Here is an 18,883-nt window from a genome sequence, read left to right as displayed (position 1 = left end):
ACTGACTTACTTTGCAGGTCACACATTTCTTCAGGAGTCGCTTTAATGCACATGATTGCACACAGAAGGTTCATACTTTCCTATTATAAACATGGGGCTGGAACACAGCTGCAGTACAGCTCCAAAAGTATCATGCAAATTAGCTGTGATTACAAGTAAAGGATAAAAGATAATTGCATTAAATGGCCTTTCTACTTCACGTTGAGCATTTTGCAACAAATATACTTGCATAAACCACAACTGCACAACGATCTTTGCCATGTGGTCTGCGCATTTTCCAAATACTGCATTGCACCACCTTCATAGGTGTCCTAAAGCCCACTTCAACATCAATGAGAGTGCACATGTCCTTTAACTACTTACAGCCTGGCAAACGTACATTTATGTCGCCAGTTTGGAGTGTTATCCCAGGATGATGCCTGCAGCGCATCTCAGTAAAGAGGACATGTCACTGCTTTTTGCCATCACAAGTGATGCTTACATTGCTTTTGATAACAATTAAAGTGATTAAAAAAAAGTGTTATACCGGGATGATGCCTGTAGCATGTCTCAGTAAAAAAAGAGGACCTGTCACTGCTTATTGCTGTCACCCAGGATTTTTACATTCCTTGCGAGAACAACAAAGGGACATATTGTAAAAATTAAAATAAATTAAGAGGTGGTGTTTTTTTTTCTAAAGCACCCCCCGTGCGAACAAATACGTAGGTCACGCACGCATATGTAAATAGTGTTTGCACCACACATGTGAGGTACAGTTGCAAACATAGCGAGAGCAAGAGTTTTAGCACCAGACCTCCTGTGTAACTCTAAACAGGTAACCTGTAAAAGATTTAAAAGTGTCACCTACAGAGATTTTTAAGTACCGTAATTTGATGCCATTCCACAAACATGTGCAATTTTAAAGTATGACATGTTAGGTATCTATTTATTCGGTGTTACATCATCTTTTTAACAATTGGGTAATAGATTGTGTTTTTGTGCGCTAAAATTCATTAAAGTGTATTTTCTTTCCCCCAAAAACAGTGTGACATAAAAAACTGCAACACCCACCATTTTATTCTCTAGGACCTCTGCTTAAAAATATTATATAGGTTTGGGGATCCTAAGTAATTTTCTAACAAAAGATACAGATTTTTAAAAGTAAACAAAAAGTGTCAGAAATGGCCTGGTCTTAAAGTGGTTGTAAACACTTAGGCCTCGTACACACGATAGGATAGCCAGAGGACAACGGTCTGAAGGACCATTGTCTTAGGGTAACCTATGAGGCTGACTGATGGTCCGTTGTGCGTACACACCATCAGTTAAAAAACCGACCGTGTCAGAACGCGGTGACGTAAAACACGACGACGTGCTGAAAAAAACGAAGTTCAATGCTTCCAAGCATGCGTAGACTTGATTCTGAGCATGTGCGGGTTTTTAACCGATGCTTTTGCATACTAACGATCGGTTTTGACCTATCGGTTACCAGTCCATAGGTTAAATTTTAAAGCAAGTTCTCATTTTTTTGAACCCAAGGTTAAATAACCTATGGGGCCTACACACGATCGGTTTGGACTGATGAAAACGGTCCTTCAGACCGTTGTCCTTTGGCTATCCTATCGTGTGTAGGAGGGCCTTACAGACCACTTGGCCCTACAGGTAAGCCTAGATTAAGGCTTGCCTGTAGGTGCAAGAAATATCTCCTTAACCTACACGGTTAAGGAGAAATATGCAGAAAAGACTGCACCGTTGTCTATGGCGAATGCGCGCTGTAGACAACGGCGCAGGTGCACTGAGCGTGCCGTTGAGGATCGGGACCGTGCTGTCCCTGGCGAATGCGCGGGAATGACGTCATCGCTGCTCCGGCCAGTCACTGTGCCGGAGCAGCGATACCTGGAAGTCACTCCGGGTGTCATGGCGTTGTTGGCGGAGAGGAACGAGGGTCGCTGCGGGGGCTTCGATCTCAGGTAAGTAATTCACAATGAGCTAGTATGCTATGCATACTAGCTCATTATGCCTTTCTCTTGCATGTTTTTTTTTAGGAAAACTTTCAGAGGGTTTACTTCCTCTTTAACCACTTACCAACGGCCCTATAGACGATATACGTCTACAAGGCGGTTGCTTAACTCTGGGAGGACGTCCATGGACGTCCTCCCAGAATCGCGCTCCCACGCGCCCTCTGGGGCGTGCACACGGGAATGTCTGGAGGACCCGGCGCATCACGGATCACGGTAAATCGCCGCTGATAGCAGCGGTTTACCACATGATCGCTCCGTCCAATGACGGAGCGATCACTAGTAAACAAACCGGCGTCATGTGATGACGCCGGTTCCTCCCTCCCCTCTCTGTACCGAATGGTACAGTGTGAGAGGAGAGAGGGGGGGAAAGAGCGGATGCAGCACGAGTGCTGTGGGCTGGATCTGTGACACATGCAGTCACAGATCCAGCCAGCCATCCATCCCTGCTCAGCCATCCCTGCCCCATACTGTGCAATACACAATACTCTGCAATACCCCACACTACTCTGCAATACCCCACACTACTCTGCAATACCCCACAATACTCTGCAATACCCCACAATACTCTGCAATACCCCACAATACTCTGCAATACCCCACAATACTCTGCAATACCCCACAATACCCTGCAACGTCGTCTATGGGGATTTTTAAGTAGCAAAGTTTGGCGCCATTCCAAGAGCGTGTGCAATTTTGAAGGGTGACATGTTGGGCATCTATTTACTCGGCGTAACTTCATCTTTCACATTTAAGGAAAAGAATGAAGAAAAAATACTAAATTTGCTGAATTTTATAACAGAAACAAAGAAAAATTCATTTTTTTTACAAAATTTTCAGTCTTTTTTCTCTTATAGCGCAAAAAATAAAAAACCCAACGGTGATTAAATACACCACCAAAAGAAAGCTCTATTTGCGTGAAAAAAAGGACGAAAATTTCATTTGGGTACAGTGTTGTATGACTGAGTAATTGTCATTCAAATTGTGAGAGCACCGAAAGCTGAAAATTGGTCTGGTTATTAAGGGGGTTTACGCGCCCAGTGATCAAGTGGTTAAAGTGGTTAAGACGGATTAAAGGATAAAAGATGTGTTTCTTTTTTATTTAAGTAGTATCTACAAATATCTGTGTTAGTCTTGTTATGTATGTGGTATCTGCAATATTAGGTATATTAGGTTTCAAATCATTCTCGGTTGAGCCCTCTTGAATCCAGACCCACAATTTCTTTTGAACCCAAGGCAGGCCAAAGTTGATGCAATTTTCTTTCCTGCAACCGCGGGATGGATAGACTTCAGTACAATCAGCCTGCCCATAGATGATTCGAATCTCGGCAAGTCCCTGCTGAACTGGCCCAGATTTAAACCATCTATGCATATCTGTTCAGTACAGTCCCACCATATATGTGTATTATTTTAATATAAAGTATCTGATAAATCAATATAAAGTGCAGCTCTGTCCGGACTATAGACATTAAAGTGGATGTAGAGTATAAGATTTTCTATCTGTGCCCAGTCTTGCCACACAGAGTTAATCCAGCTCTGAGTGAAATACAACAGACTTCCAGATAAAAACCAAAGTCCTTGCTTCTGAAAAAAAAGTGCACAATTCACATCCCCTCCCCTGTGTTTTGATTAAATGTTTTCAAAATATGGAGTGAGTCACAGTTCAGTGCCATGAGAAAATGCAACAGCCATCAGAATATACATAGAGCTGGAGGGAAGAGGGGAGGGGGATGTGAATTGAGCACTTTTTACATAAGCTGTGTATGTCTGCAAGCAGTGCACGAGATATGTAAATAACCTGTCACTCAAGCAAGGACTTTGGTTTTTATCTGGAAGTCCGCTTTATTTCCCTGAACAATAAAAAGAGGATTGCTCAGAGCTGGATTAACTCTGTGTGGCAAGACTGGGCACAGATGATAGGAAATCTTATGCTCTACATTGTGACATAAAAAAAAAAAAAGTTTTTTGGGGTTTACATCCACTTTAATGGATGATATACTGTATATTAAAATATATATTCTTTTTTTTTTTATTCTTTTTTTTTTTTTTTTTAATTCTTTATTTTTCCATTCTTTCTCATTTCACAATTCCTCCAACAGAAATGTTATCACATCATCCAAAATAAACATCATAAATCTCTATCTGATGCGAGTTTTCAAACTTCTTATGTGACCATTATCTTAACAATATTAACCTCTTCCTATATATACAAAAACCAAATAATGATTCACCTTCCCTTTCTCTATCTTCCCTTTCGCACACCCCTTGACGTGATCTCTCCCTGTCTGAGGAGTTGAAAACATGAATTCTCTCCATATCTTACCCCCCCTGTGTCAGGACCCTTTGTCCAAAACGTCAAAAAACAACCCAAAAAAAAAAAGAAGAAAAACCAAGCAAAATCAAGCGGTTTCTCCCCCTTTCTCCACTCTCCCTCCTCCCCCCTATCCCCCCCCATCACACTCCCTTCGTTCCTTATATCTAACATAGGGGGCCCAGATCTCCCTGAACTTATCCTCCTGTTCCCTCAGATTCTCCATATACTGAATTTCCGTGATTTTTGCAAACCATTGTGGTCTACTTGGTGGGCTAGTACTCTTCCAAAGAGCCGGAATACATGCTTTAGCTGTTATAAGCAAGTGCCTTACCAGAGATTTTTTATATTTTTCTACTGATATCGGAATATCCATTAACAAAAAGGTCGCCGGATTCTCTCCAAGAGACATTTCAGTTATTTCTTCAACCACTTCCGATATCATCTTCCAAAAAAAGGGATTTTTAATACAGCTTACCTGTAAAATCCTTTTCTTGGAGTACATCACGGGACACAGAGCGGCATATTCATTACTATATGGGTTATATGGAGTACCTTCAGGTGTTGACACTGGCAATCTCAAACAGGAAATGCCCCTCCCTATATAACCCCCTCCCATAGGAGGAGTACCTCAGTTTTGTAGCAAGCAGTATGCCTCCCAAAATGGTCCCCAAAAAGAGGGGTGGGAGCTCTGTGTCCCGTGATGTACTCCAAGAAAAGGATTTTACAGGTAAGCTGTATTAAAAATCCCTTTTTCTTTATCGTACATCACGGGACACAGAGCGGCATATTCATTACTATATGGGATGTCCCAAAGCAATGCTCACAATGAGGGGAGGGAGAACATCTCCAAGACAAAAGGATTTAATTTAGAGAATACTCAAATCATAATAAATCCAACTTAGTTGAGAAAAATAATCTTAAATTTTAAATTTAACTCAAAAAAGAGGAGCCCCCGGATTCCGAGGGTCTCAAACTGCAGCCTGCAGCACTGCCTGCCCAAAGGCTGTATCAGAATTCCTTCTTACGTCCAACTGGTAGAACTTTGTAAACGTGTGGACAGAAGACCAGGTTGCCGCCTTGCAAACTTGAGCCATAGAGATCTGGTGGTGTGCTGCCCAGGAGGCGCCCATGGCCCTAGTAGAATGAGCCTTTAATGATACTGGAGGAGGCAACCCTTTCAAGCCGTAGGCCTGAGTGATTAATTGCTTAATCCACCTAGAAATGGTGGACTTTGCAGCTGCCTGCCCCTTCTTGGGCCCATCCGGTAATACGAACAGCACATCTGTTTTCCGGATCTTCTTTGTAGCTTTAAGATAGGCCTTCATGGCCCTGACGATATCCAAGGTATGCAGCAACCCTTCCTTTCTGGAAGTAGGTTTAGGGAAGAAGGATGGTAATACCCAATCCTGGTTCAAATGAAAACTGGATACAACCTTCGGTAGGAAGGAAGGATGAGGGCGGAGAACGACCCTGTCCTTATGAAAAATAAGATATGGTTCCTTACAGGATAAGGCCGCCAGTTCCGATACTCTTCTTGCGGAAACTATGGCGACCAAAAATACTAACTTTCTTGTCAGTAAAACCAAAGGAATTTCAGCCAACGGCTCAAACGGTTGTTTCTGTAAACTTGACAGAACAAGGTTTAAATCCCACGGGTAAAGCGGGGATTTAACTGGAGGTTTAATACGTAAGACCCCTTGAAGGAAGGTCTTAACCAGCGAGTGGGTGGCCAGCGGCCGCTGAAACCACACTGACAGAGCAGAAATCTGTCCTTTGATTATGCTTAATGCCAATCCTTTATCCACTCCTAGCTGGAGAAAACTTAATACTCTATCGATGGTAAATTTGCGAGAAAGCCATCGCTTGGACTCACACCAGCCTACATAGGCCTTCCAGACCCTGTAATAAATCACCCTAGAGACCGGTTTCCTGGCTCTGATTAGGGTAGAGATTACTTTCTGAGACAGACCTCTACCCCTGAGAATCAGGGATTCAGTTTCCAGGCCGTCAAATTTAGATGCCGTAAGGCAGGGTGGAGGATCGGACCTTGCGATAGCAGGTCTGGCCGTAGAGGAAGAGTCCAAGGGTCTCCCACTACCATCTTTAAGATTAGTGAGTACCATGCCCTTCTGGGCCATGCTGGAGCTACCAGGATGACTGGTATGTGCTCCACCCGGATCCTGCGCCGCAGGCGGGGTAGTAACTGGAGCGGGGGAAACGCATAAAGAAGTTTGAACTGATGCCAAGGGCAAACCAACGCATCGGTTCCGCAGGCCATCGGATCCCTTGAGCGGGACATGAACCTGTCTAGCTTCTTGTTGAGTCTCGATGCCATGATATCCACGTCCGGCACTCCCCATCTTTGGCAGAGTGCTTGAAAGATTTGTGGATGCAGAGACCATTCCCCCGGCAAAAGAGTCTGGCGGCTTAAGAAGTCCGCCTGAAAGTTGTCCACTCCTGGAATGAATATTGCCGATATGCAGGGCACATGAGCCTCTGCCCATAGGAGAATCAAGCTCACCTCTCTCTGAGCGGCTTGACTCCTGGTTCCCCCTTGGTGATTTATGTATGCCACGGCCGTGGCATTGTCTGATTGAATTCTCACCGGGAACCCCTGCAATTTTGACGTCCAAGCCCTGAGGGCTAGTCGAGCAGCTCTGAGCTCCAAGATGTTGATGGGCAACTGCTTCTCTGGCGTTGCCCAAGTACCTTGGCGAGTGCAACCATCCAAAATTGCTCCCCAGCCCGTCAGGCTGGCGTCTGTGGTCACTATCTTCCAAGCCACTGGGCTGAAAGACTTCCCCTTCAGTAGATTCTGAGGGTCTAACCACCAGCACAGACTTTGTCGGACTCTTGATGAGAGCGGCAACGGGATATCCAAGGCCTGCGGCCTTCTGCTCCATGCTGACAGGATGGCTGCCTGCAGGATGCGAGTGTGGCTCTGGGCGTATGGTACCGCCTCGAATGTGGCCACCATCTTGCCTAGTAATCTCATACATAGGCGAATAGTCGGTTCCTTCTTGCTTAGAACCAGTAGGATTAATTCCTTGATGGCTTTGACCTTCCTCAGAGGTAGAAACACTCTTTGTTGTTCTGTGTCTAATCTCATGCCGAGATATTCCAACTGCCTTGTGGGCAGGAAAGCTGACTTTTCTCGATTTAGGACCCAGCCGAACTTCTCGAGGTATTGGACCGTGAGGGCCACTGCTCGCTCCAAGCCGAGAGACGAGTGATCTATGACTAGGAGGTCGTCCAGGTATGCTAGGATCGTGACCCCTTGGATCCTTAGTTTGGCTAGGATTGGAGCTAGGACCTTCGTGAACACCCGGGGGGCCGTAGCCAACCCGAAGGGAAGCGCCACGAATTGGAAGTGACGCGAAGCCACCATGAAGCGTAGATATCTTTGATGTGGCTGATAAATTGGAAGATGAAGGTAGGCATCCTTTATGTCTATGGACGCCATGAAGTCGTCCTTTTGGAGTGTGGTAGCTGCTGACCGCACGGTTTCCATCCGAAATGAGCGGATCTTTAGGTATGTATTTACCATCTTTAGGTCCAAAATTGGCCTGACATCTCCATTGGACTTCGGGATGATGAATAGGTTGGAGTAGAAACCTAGCCCCTGTTCCAGGACTGGTACCTCTACTATTACTTCCTGGGAAAGTAGATGATTTAATGCCGACATTAATGCGGCTCCTTTCTCCGGATCGTTTGGAATCCTCGACTCCTGGAAATGAAGAGGAGGAAACCTTAGGAAATCTAATTTGTAGCCCGTGGCCACGGAAGACCGTACCCACTCGTCGGGAATGCTGGTTTCCCAAACCTCTGAAAAGAGTCGCAGCCTTCCCCCCACCTTTGTGGGTGGGGGCGCCCCTTCATAAGGTCGGCTTGGGGGCTGGGTTTGCTGGTTTGCGAACCCACTGCTTTCTGCCTTTAGCAGCCTGTCCTTGTGATTTGCTGTTGAAGCCGAAGTTTGCTTTCGCAGGAGGCCGTCGATACTGTTTGGCATTAGAGGGCCCCTGCCCAGGGGAGTACTGTCGTTTAAACGCAGGCCCCTGAAACTTCCTCTTAGTTGGCAAGAGAGTACTTTTGCCATTTGAAATGGTTTGAATGTATTTATCTAGGTCTTCTCCGAAGAGTCGTCCTCCATGGAAGGGGAACCCTACCAGGAGCTTCTTGCATGGGGGCTCGGCCTCCCAGCTTTTTAACCATAAGAGTCTTCTCATATGGATAAGGGATAACGATAAACGTGACGCTTGCTGGATAGAATCCTTAATTGCGTCTACTGTAAAACATATGGCCTTAGGGACATCCGAAAATTCTTCTGCCTGCTGGGCAGGAATAAGTTTAAGCATCTGCTTAACCTGATCCGATAATGCTTGAGCAACCCCAATCGCAGCCACAGCTGGCTGTACTACTGCCCCTGCAGTAGTGAAGGAGTTCTTAAGTAGTGCTTCCAAGTGTTTATCAACTGGATCCTTGAATACCTGTATGTTTTCTACAGGGCATGTTAATGATTTGTTAATACATGAGATGGCTGCGTCCACTGCAGGAGTAGCCCATTTCTTGGAAAATGTATCTTCCATAGGATATAGGGCATAGAATCTTTTAGGTGGTAAGAAGATTTTTCTGGCTTGTTCCAATCTTGGAACAAAACTCCCTCTAGTAGAGGGTGGATCGGAAATACTGCATTGCTTTGAGGCGCCCTCAGTGAGCCCAAAGCTGAAACCGTAGATACCTGGAGATCTGGTACTGGCAAGTTAAATGCATTTATGGACCAAGTCCGTTAAGGCTTGAGTCCACCAGCTCTCCCCTTGGGAGACTGCTCCAGACTCCTCTGTATCCGGATCTTCGATCCCTGAACCTACTTGGTCCTTGTCCAAGAGGTCGTCCAATTCCCCTGAGGAAAGGACCTCCTCTTCTGAGGGTCTGCGCTCGGGCGACGGAGATCTAATCCGTTTACTGCCCCGCATAGCTGTGGCTATCATTTTTCCCATTCTTTTCTCCATCTCTCTTAAAGAGGTGAGTAATACCTCGTCCGTGACCATCTTAGGGTTGGACTGACCCGCGCCAGCTCCAGCCCCAGATCCCGATGGCCCCAAGGCTCCCTGTGGGGAAAGCAGCGGCATAACTTTGTCCGAGACCTTAGACTCTCCGGATGCCATGGTACAATACCAAGGTACACCTGCTACCTATTGGTATTTGGAACTATAAAAGTTAATTGCCCAAACACCTGTTTGGGGGATAAAAAATGCTTCCTCTCCCCTAGATGACTTTTTTTTTTTTTTTTTTCGTTTTTGTTTCAATCCAGGAAAGAAAAAACATTCTGTCCCCCTGAGTAGTATTGCAAAGAAAAACTATGAGATGGAAAAGAAAACAGCCTATTTCTAGGCTTGAAAAACAGTCTTCTGAAGACTGCAATATCCTTTCTGGCCACTGTGTGTCCTCGGCGCCCCGTGCTGCCGCTCTGGTCTTTCCTCCCCACGTTCCAAAGTATTGAATGGAACAAACAAGGAAGGGCCGCCCCTTCCTTAAGCCACTGACCCGCCCTTCCCCCCCCAGCAATCTCAAACAGGAAATGCCCCTCCCGACAGGGGGGGGGGGGGTTTGGGAGGAAGGGACCTCTCTGTTCCAGCAAACTGCAGCCTACAGCCTGGAACCATGAGGAGGTCAGCGTTTTGCCTGCTTTGCAGGCTCTGAGGAGGAAGACTGAATGGAGCATCGCCTGGAGGCTTGCAGGTAAGCACAGCTCTCTGACACACACATATACTTTTATATCACACAGGCCCCACTCAATGCTTTTCCAACACTACAAGGGAGGTCACATCTTATGGGGAATAATACATATAGAGCCATCCTATCTTTATGATATGTGACTAGTTTGCCAGATGCAGTGCATAACTTTAGGCATGTCCCCTGTGACCCCCCAGAAAAAAACCTGCTAAGAACCAAGTTCCGCAAGTTTTCCCCTCACTTACCTGCTCCATGCCGCAGGACTTTGCCAAGCAAGAGGCCCAATCTTCCCCCATCTCCGTGGGGATGTCTAGACCTTCAGGCCCTGGGTTCCTATGAAGGATCCACTGTCCTGGGCCCATATAGCACCCTGGCAACAGAAAACATTAGGCACCCAAAGGTTTCTAAGTTCTGGGCCCAGGGTCCAGCTCTCTAAAAAGAAAAGCATTATGGGCTATACCCCAAGGGTTTGGGGTCCGGTTACTGACCACTTTAGCGCTGAGGCTTTTTTGGACAGAACCGGTAGCTCACCTAATCCCAAGGATGCGGAGGCAAGCTAAACCATGACTAACACCTAAGACACTGGCGTAAAAACTGAGGTACTCCTCCTATGGGAGGGGGTTATATAGGGAGGGGCATTTCCTGTTTGAGATTGCCAGTGTCAACACCTGAAGGTACTCCATATAACCCATATAGTAATGAATATGCCGCTCTGTGTCCCGTGATGTACGATAAAGAAATCTTTGACTCCTTCACAATTCCAAAAAATGTGTAACAGGGTTCCCTCTTCTTTTATATATATTCTTAACAAGCATTAAAAGTACTTAAATAAAAACTATCCTTGACCTCTCTAGCTGCTTAAATTGTGGTAGAATTATTTTCTCAAAGATCGCAACAAAACATTTCTGGATGGAGGTCACCCATAATTTATAATGTTACCATATCGGAGGTTCAGCTTACAATCCCAATTTGTCTGTTGGGTTTATTAGAAAGACTATACCCACTGCAACCCAGATGTTACTGAATATCGGTATGTCAGGAAAGCCTTTATTCCTAGATGGAATATGGATCTACCTCCTCTCCTACTGCAAAACAAATTAAAAACCCATGTTTGTATCTTTAGTAGGCCACATGTGATTGTTTAGTATGTCTAAAAAAAATAAAAAATTTAAAATATGTAACTGCTTTTTGGATTCACTATAATCTAATGCTTAAGCTCCTTTTGCCTTTTAAAGTATTTTTGACAGTATCTTCCAGATACTCCTTCTTGGGCTCCCTGATGCTCATGTGCCTTGCCTAACTGCCCTATGGACTGGGTGGAATGGTGCAATGTTTTAAGCAGCTGCCTGTTTCTGGCTTATTGTTTGCTTATAATGTTTTTTACAACATGCAAAATAAAAAGGGCTCAGTCACTCTAGATGTGTTGGGGCTGTTATTTCCAGTGCAGCCCCAATGCATAGACAAGGCAAAATGCCTGGTTCCCAATGGTGTTATTTGCTGTGGTGTGAACTAAAATAAATAAAAAAAAGTACTGCAGCATGCAGTACTTTTTGCAATGCAGCAGGTTGTGAGACAAACCATCACAATGCAATTCGGCTGTGGTAATAAAAATCTATTGAAAATTCACTTGTGACATTGCAAGTACTATGTGCCGTGATTGGCATACTGGTATTGTGTGCTGCAGTGCATACATGCGTTTGTTCATTCAGCATGGCTCTCTGGAGTGACATAGCCCTAAAAAGACTTATAAAACCAAAAACAAAAATCAAAACAGAGACTTTCAGGGTCCATTTACACCATTTGCGCAGCCCCGATACAAAGACACGACAATTAGCCTTTTTCCCGATGGTTTCCGTTTACACTGTTGCATAAACTTTTTTTCAGCACAGCAGGTTATGAAGCAAACAACCACATCTCAACACTGTTAAAAACATACATTTGCCATTAAGAGGTGAATGGGGGCTTGTTTAAATGATGTAAATGCTTTGGTGTGCATCCATAAATACTAGTAGTGTAAGATTACAAAGTAAGACTCACCTGATAGTTTGTGCAGAAGAAAGTGCGTCATTTTGAATGGTGCAAGTTAGACCTTCTTCCGGAACTGTTTGTCCAGACATTAAGTGGACTGTCCGATAAAGTTGGGTTGGGTGAGGCAGAGATGTCTGGGTAGGAGTCACTGTCCTCAACATATCAGATGGAAGCAAGGACAACTGGGGTTGACTAGGCTCCACTAGTTCTTTCACTTTTGAAGATTTCGGTGATTTTAGAACAGGGGTTGAGCCGTTTCTTGATCCAGTGTTGGAAGGACCTTTAGACGCTCTTGCATGATTTCGATTTGGAGTAGAAACCGGTGAATGCAAAGACACATTTGAGGACAAACTTCCTGAGTATTCCGCAGGGCTTGAGTCTTCTTCATCAATATAAATAAGATCCTTTGGCATCTCCTTGAACTGATAGACAAGGCGTTGGCCTTCCACCTTAGCTAGAATACCTCTTTGGTAATAGTACCTAAAGCAAACAAAAATACATTTAGTTTCTGTTTTGGATCATTACTATTAGGTAGATTCACAGAGAAAGGCTTAAACTTGCGGCGGCGTAGCTTAGCCTGTTTAGGCTACGCCGCCGTAAGTTAGCTAAGCAAGTACATGATTCTCAATGTACTTGCTTGCTAATATACGGCGGCGTAGCCTAAAGCGGGCGGGCGTAAGGGCGCCAAATTCAAATGTCTTGGAGGGGGGTGTGTTTTATGGTAATGAGGCTTGACCTCACGTTTTTTACGTTTTCTTTTCATGCGCAATGCGCCTACATTTCCCAGGGTGCACTGCGGCCAAGTACGCTGCACGGGCCTATTGATTTAGACGTGGACGTAAACAACGTAAATCCCGATTCGCGGATGACTTACGCAAACAACGTAAAAAATTTGAATCTCGCGGCGGGAACGGCGGCCATACTTTAACATTGTTATTCCACCTAATAGATGGAATAACTTTAGACCTGCTAATGCCTTACGGAAACGGCGTAAAACTACTGCGGCGGCCGGGCGTACGTTCGTGAATCGGCGTATCAACTCATTTACATATTCTACGCCGACCGCAATGGAAGCGCCACCTAGCGGCCATCCGTAATATTGCAATCTAAGATAGGACGGCGCAAGCCGTCGTATCTTAGATATGTTTAAAGCGGGGGTTCACCCTAAAAAATATATTTTTTTTTTCTAACATGCCATCCAGCATACTAGCGCGAGCTACAGTATGCCTTTATTTTATTTTTTTGCGCCGTACTCACTGTTTAATCCCGTAGTTAAGTTTCAGACTAGTAGGCGTTCCTATGCAGAGGGAAACATGATTGACGGCCGGCTATGGCGCGTCACACTTCCCGGAAATAGCCGAAATAGAACTTGGCTCTTCACAGTGCCTGCGCAGTCAGCTCCTAGTCTGTGCGCAGACGCCGTATAGCGCCGTGAAGAGCAGAGTCCTACTCGGGAAGCGTGACGCGCCATAGCCGGCCGTCAATCATGTTCCCCTCTGCATAGGAACGCCCATTCCCCGCGGAGAGTCTGAAATTTAACTACGGGATTAAACAGTGAGTACGGCGCAAACAAATAAAATAAAGGCATACTGTAGCTCACGCTAGTATGCTGGATTTCATGGTAGAAACTTGCTTTTTAGGGTGAACCACCGCTTTAAGCGTATCTCTGTTTGAGCATACGCTTAAACATAGGTCGGCGTAGATTCTGAGTTAGGTCGGCTTATCTACTGATAAGCCGGCCTAACTCTTTCTGAATCTACCTATATGACCGTAGATACTTTTCAGTTGGGTTCATTTGTTATATGTTTTAGCATCCGTTTTAGTTTCAGTGAAGGCAACCAGTGCAGTAAAAAGTCCCTAACATCATCGGGGCCTAAATCCTTCTCAAACATCGGGGCCTAAATCCTTCTCAAGTCTTAGAGAGGAATTTTCCCTTCCACCACAATTTATTTTTCGGTATCTGCAGCTTCGGCACGCACTTAGAACGCAAATGGAACAGGCTGTTGTAGACTTGAGTAGGCCACAGGTGCTGGATGTTATTTTCGGGGCTGATTCAACTAAACTCACATCCAATTTATACTACACTATTAGACTGAAAAGGGTAGGCAAGGTGACGCAGACGGCAAAGACAAAATGGGAACAGGACCTGGGCCAGATAGATGACATTGACTGGGGAGAAATACTAGAGGGAGTGAAGACCTCATCCCCCAAACTATCAGACAGACTAACACAGCTATATGTGATTCACCGTGCATATCTGACACCAGCGAGAATGGCGAAATTCCAACCCACACGGAGTACGGCCTGCCCCATGTGTGCCGCCGATGCGGCCTCATTCTACCACTTGTTGTGGCACTGCCCTGATGTACAGGCCTATTGGCTGCAGGTAACACAGTTTCTCCATGACAATATGGGATCACCAGTGGGTATGGACCCCAAATTATGTTTGCTGGGACTGGTCCCCGATGTGGACATAGATAAATACCAGAATATTTTCATTTGTGAAACACTATTCATGGCCAGAAAGGTGGTGGCAAAGGCATGGATGAGGGATAGGGCCCCAACACTAGAGGAATGGAAAAGGGAGGTGAATACCACTCTTCCCTATAAGAAGATGATTTACATTCATAGAGGGCGCCCACAGAAGTTCTCCAGAGTGTGGGACAGGTGGCTGGAGGATGGGGAAACTTGTACGGTATGAGTCTCTGGCAGGTGGTGACGGTATGGAGAAAGAGGGTGGCGAGGGTGAGTCGACACTTGTGTTGGTTATCTGGAGTGTGTAGGGTTTCTCACTTTAAGCATGGGAATGCTGAGCTCATGTACACAGGGAGAGGCGTGAAATGTTAAGTGAGCCTGAATTGTACACTGTTTATTTGTACAAGTGTGTCAGAGACTGATCACTGTCGATCAAATGCATACTATGTTTGTACCTCTAATTTTTCTACATCTCAATAAACTTGATTTCAAAGTTAAAAAAAAAAAAAAAAAAGTCCCTAACATTTTCCTCTTTAAAGTGCAGAAGTGCAATATGACACCAAGAATTTGGGCAGCGCGTTATACATGAAGCGAGGGAGATGTTCCTGCAGCTCCTCAGTTTTGTTTAAGATTAATCTACAAACACAAGATGCCAACTTTGTGTTCATACATTCAAAAGTAGATTGGACATTCAAATCATTTGTGATAATAAAAAGAGGACATTCTATTTTGAAGTATTGTTTCTTCCAGTTATGGTGGCCTTATCCTAAACGTTATCAAAAAGTGGAACAACAGATCTCAGGTTTATTTTATTCCCATATTATGAGTGAATATGTTGTACTTCAAATATGTGACCCTCTAAGATTGTGTTAATTATTCTTACCTGAGTGCCCTGCCCATTGTCTCATAGTTCATATCAGGTTTATTCTTGTGCTTTCCCCATAGCTTGGAAACAGCCTTGGAATCTACCAGTTTGAAGATTCCCTTCTCTCGCTGAGTCCATTTTATATACTTTGGACATGTAGCCTTGTCTTGGAGCAAAGCTAGCAAAAATTCCCAAAGGTAAATGGTGTTACCTGAAAAAACAAAAAGGGGTCAATTAGACCGAAGCATATTTCATTATAGCGTGCATAATATAAATTGAAAACAATCATGTGGATTAAAACATGAAAAACACACAACTTCCCCATGTTCATCATTTCTCCCCATTGGAACACAACCTCACTTTAGGAATGCCATAAAACAACCAAAACATCGGTGGCCATTATATGGCATTTAACTGGTCAGACACAATCCAGCCTACAAAATATATTTTGTAATATGTCAGCCCTAGAATTTGAAACATGGGTACTCCAACAGTAACATCATTTTGTCACACTTCTTGCCTCTAGTTCCTGTTCCTGTTTCACATGTTCTCCTCCACATTTGTATGTTCAATTATCTTCTACTTTATTCATAACATAAAATGAAGACAAAAACCAACAAGTGAGACCCACTCATAATGGCCACTTCAGGTTTTCAAAGACAGTAACTGAAGTACAAAGGTCATATAAGAGGTATTGGAAACTGTTGGGTGCTTTAGCTATTGAGCTTCTTTAAAAAAAAAAAAAAAAGAAATCTGTGTGGGTTGACTCCCCATTTAACCCAGTTATGACCAGAGGTTACTGATACCTAATTATCCAGACCAAATTTAGAAGTACAACTATATGTTGGTTAACATGAAAGTAACTATAACCGATCTGCATACCTAAATATTTTTACACGGTTTTTAAGTATATATCAGGCTTGTTTTTTTCTACAAAGTTAAAAAAAAAGGCTCACATTTCACCCTATAGACTGACAACTGGACAAAAAAAGTTTGTATTTATTTACTCATTCATTTTTAACTGTGATCTTCTTAATGCATCTTAGGCCCCTTTCACACGATTGGGTCCGCCTGTGCATTTTTCGTCAGCGCACACACGACACCCGCCTAGCATCCGATTCGACAAAATCCGCTGCGAAACAGATGTATGGCGATACCGTACGCCATCCGTCCAGCGGGTTGGATTGGATGACAATAAGATGGATACGTACATGCAGTTCGTTTCCATCCGATCGCCCCATAGAGGAAAGAGGGCTCTGTCCTTGTCCTGCGGAGCGGACAGGTCCCATCATTTGCTTGCTCAGCGTGGATTAGCGGAGAGATCCCCTGCTGAGCAGGTAGATTGCGCTCAGGCGGATCCACCATGTGTGAAAAAAATGACCGTGGACTGCAGAGATCCCCCACTGACCAGGCGGATTCCGCTCAGACGGACCCATCCCATGTGAAAGAAGGACAGTGAACATAACGGTAATTACAGAACACTTGCAATTGTCACTGACATGAGTTTGTTTATGAACAAAGCTGTGCGATTAGCATGTTAGTGGAGACCTGAAGCTGTTCGTGGCGGAAGGGTCTCCTAGCTAGAAGTGTGCAGAGCCGTGCATTCCTAGATGCAAAAAGCAAACATAGATTAATGAGATTGCTTTATGAATGGACCTATATATGTTTTAAGGCCCATACACACAATCGGACTTTCCGACAAAAACGGTCCGACGGATGTGTTTTAGCAGACAATCTGACCGTCTGTATGCTCCATCGGACAATTGGTGTCGGAATTTCCACGGACAAATGTTGGCTGTGCATGCTCTCAAACTTTTCGACAACAAATGTGTTTTGTTGGATCATCCGCTCGTGTGTACACAAGTCCATCAGACTAAAATCCAAAGTACAAAACATGCATTCTCAGAACCAATGCTAAACATCAGACAACAATAGCAGAAGTTGCCCAAAGGGTGGCGGCAAAGAGCTGAAAAACCACATGATTTGGTGAATGTTGGCTGAAAATGTTCTGCGGTGTGTATGCAGAACACATTCACAGCCAACGCCCTTCGGACAAAAATCAACGTAAAAGTCTTATGGAAGTCCGATCGTGTGTACAAGGGTTTAGAGTAACTTTAATAAACAGACGGAGGTTGAATCTTGTCTAAAAACATCACCGCATCCATGTTGCAACTCGCCAATGACTGTCCTAAGACATAAGCCTGTATTCTATGACAAAACCATCTAGACCAGGGGTCTCAAACTGGCGGCCCTCCAGCTGTTGCCAACTACAAGTCCCATCATGCCTCTGCCTGTGGGAGTCAGGTTTTTAACTGTCAGCCTTGCAATGCCTCATGGGACTTGTAGTTTCTCAACAGCTGGAGGGCCACCAGTTTGACACCCCTGATCTAGACAGCTTTTACATAGTAACCTATCACTGCTGCCATTACCTTTTCCATCCTTGCTTTTTTTCTTTACAGATATATTTGGGGTAGTGGTAGGTGACTCTGGACGAGGCGTTTTTGTTTTTCTCCCTAAAAGAAAATATTAGCAAAACAAAAAGTTGAGCTGGTTTGTTGCCTCAAAGTTTAAAGAAGAATTCCAGGTATGCACGGACCAATGTAACAAAGTTTTTACCATACCTGGTCAATGTCCCTTAACCACTTCAATACCCGACTCTTTCACCCCCTTCCTGCCCAGGCCAATTTTCAGCTTTCAGCACAGTCACACTTTAAAGGACAATCGTGCGGTCATGCAACGCTGTACCCATATAACATTTTTAGCATTTTTTCCACACAAATAGAGTTTTCTTTTGGTGACATTTAATCACCACTGGATTTTTTATTCTTTGCTAAATAAACTAAAAAAGACTGAAAACAAAAACAAACAAAACTGTTTTTCTTTGTTTCGGTTATAACATTTTGCAAGTAAATGATCTTTCTTCATGAGTTTGGGGTAAAAACTCAATCTGTGTTTATTACTTAGTCTGTAGGGAAGTTATAGAGTCCACAAACTATGGTATATACAGTCTAAAAATCGATCAATCCTGATGTACTGGCACCCAATCTCATTACTTGAGGGCCGAAAATGCCAGAATAGTACAAATATCCCCCAAATGACCCCTTTTGGAAAGTAGACGGTCCAAGGTATTTAGTAAGAGGCATGGCAATGTTTTTGAAGTTGTCATTTTTTGTCACAGTCTTTGGAAAATTAAGAAAAAAATAATAATAATAAAAAAATCGAAATGTATTTATTTTTTACATACGGTCACCAGTGCAGTACAGTGTCATCATATAACTGGTGTGGCAGGGATCAGGGACACTGGTGACAGTATGTTAAAGACAGTATTCTATTTATATTTTTAACATTTTCTTATTTTTTTTATATTACATTTATTTTATTTTTATGATTTTTTTTTTAACACACTGTGACCATAACAATACCGTGATACCATAGTAACACTGTACTACTCTGGGGAAGTGATCAGGATTTTCT

General features: G+C 44.0%; 1 protein-coding gene across 5 annotated transcripts in view; it reads right to left on the bottom strand.

Moving 5' to 3' along the window:
- ELF1 (E74 like ETS transcription factor 1) overlaps nt 1-18,883 on the bottom strand; it is a 205,609-nt gene that overhangs the window by 8,206 nt on the left and 178,520 nt on the right. For 4 of the 5 annotated variants that reach the window (XM_040341325.1, XM_040341323.1, XM_040341326.1 and 1 more), the window contains 3 exons: nt 17,839-17,922; nt 15,428-15,620; nt 12,079-12,549 (listed from right to left, as the gene is read on the bottom strand). In XM_040341325.1, the coding sequence (XP_040197259.1) occupies nt 12,079-12,549; nt 15,428-15,620; nt 17,839-17,922 (748 nt within the window). The remainder of the gene's footprint in view (nt 1-12,078; nt 12,550-15,427; nt 15,621-17,838; nt 17,923-18,883) is intronic. The other variant, XM_040341328.1, reaches the window with a different exon arrangement.

The sequence above is a fragment of the Rana temporaria genome, chromosome 2 (genome assembly GCF_905171775.1).
Source record: "Rana temporaria chromosome 2, aRanTem1.1, whole genome shotgun sequence".
NCBI lineage: Eukaryota > Metazoa > Chordata > Amphibia > Anura > Ranidae > Rana > Rana temporaria.
Note: the sequence above shows the minus strand (reverse complement) of the source record. Positions and strands in the feature narration are given on the sequence as shown.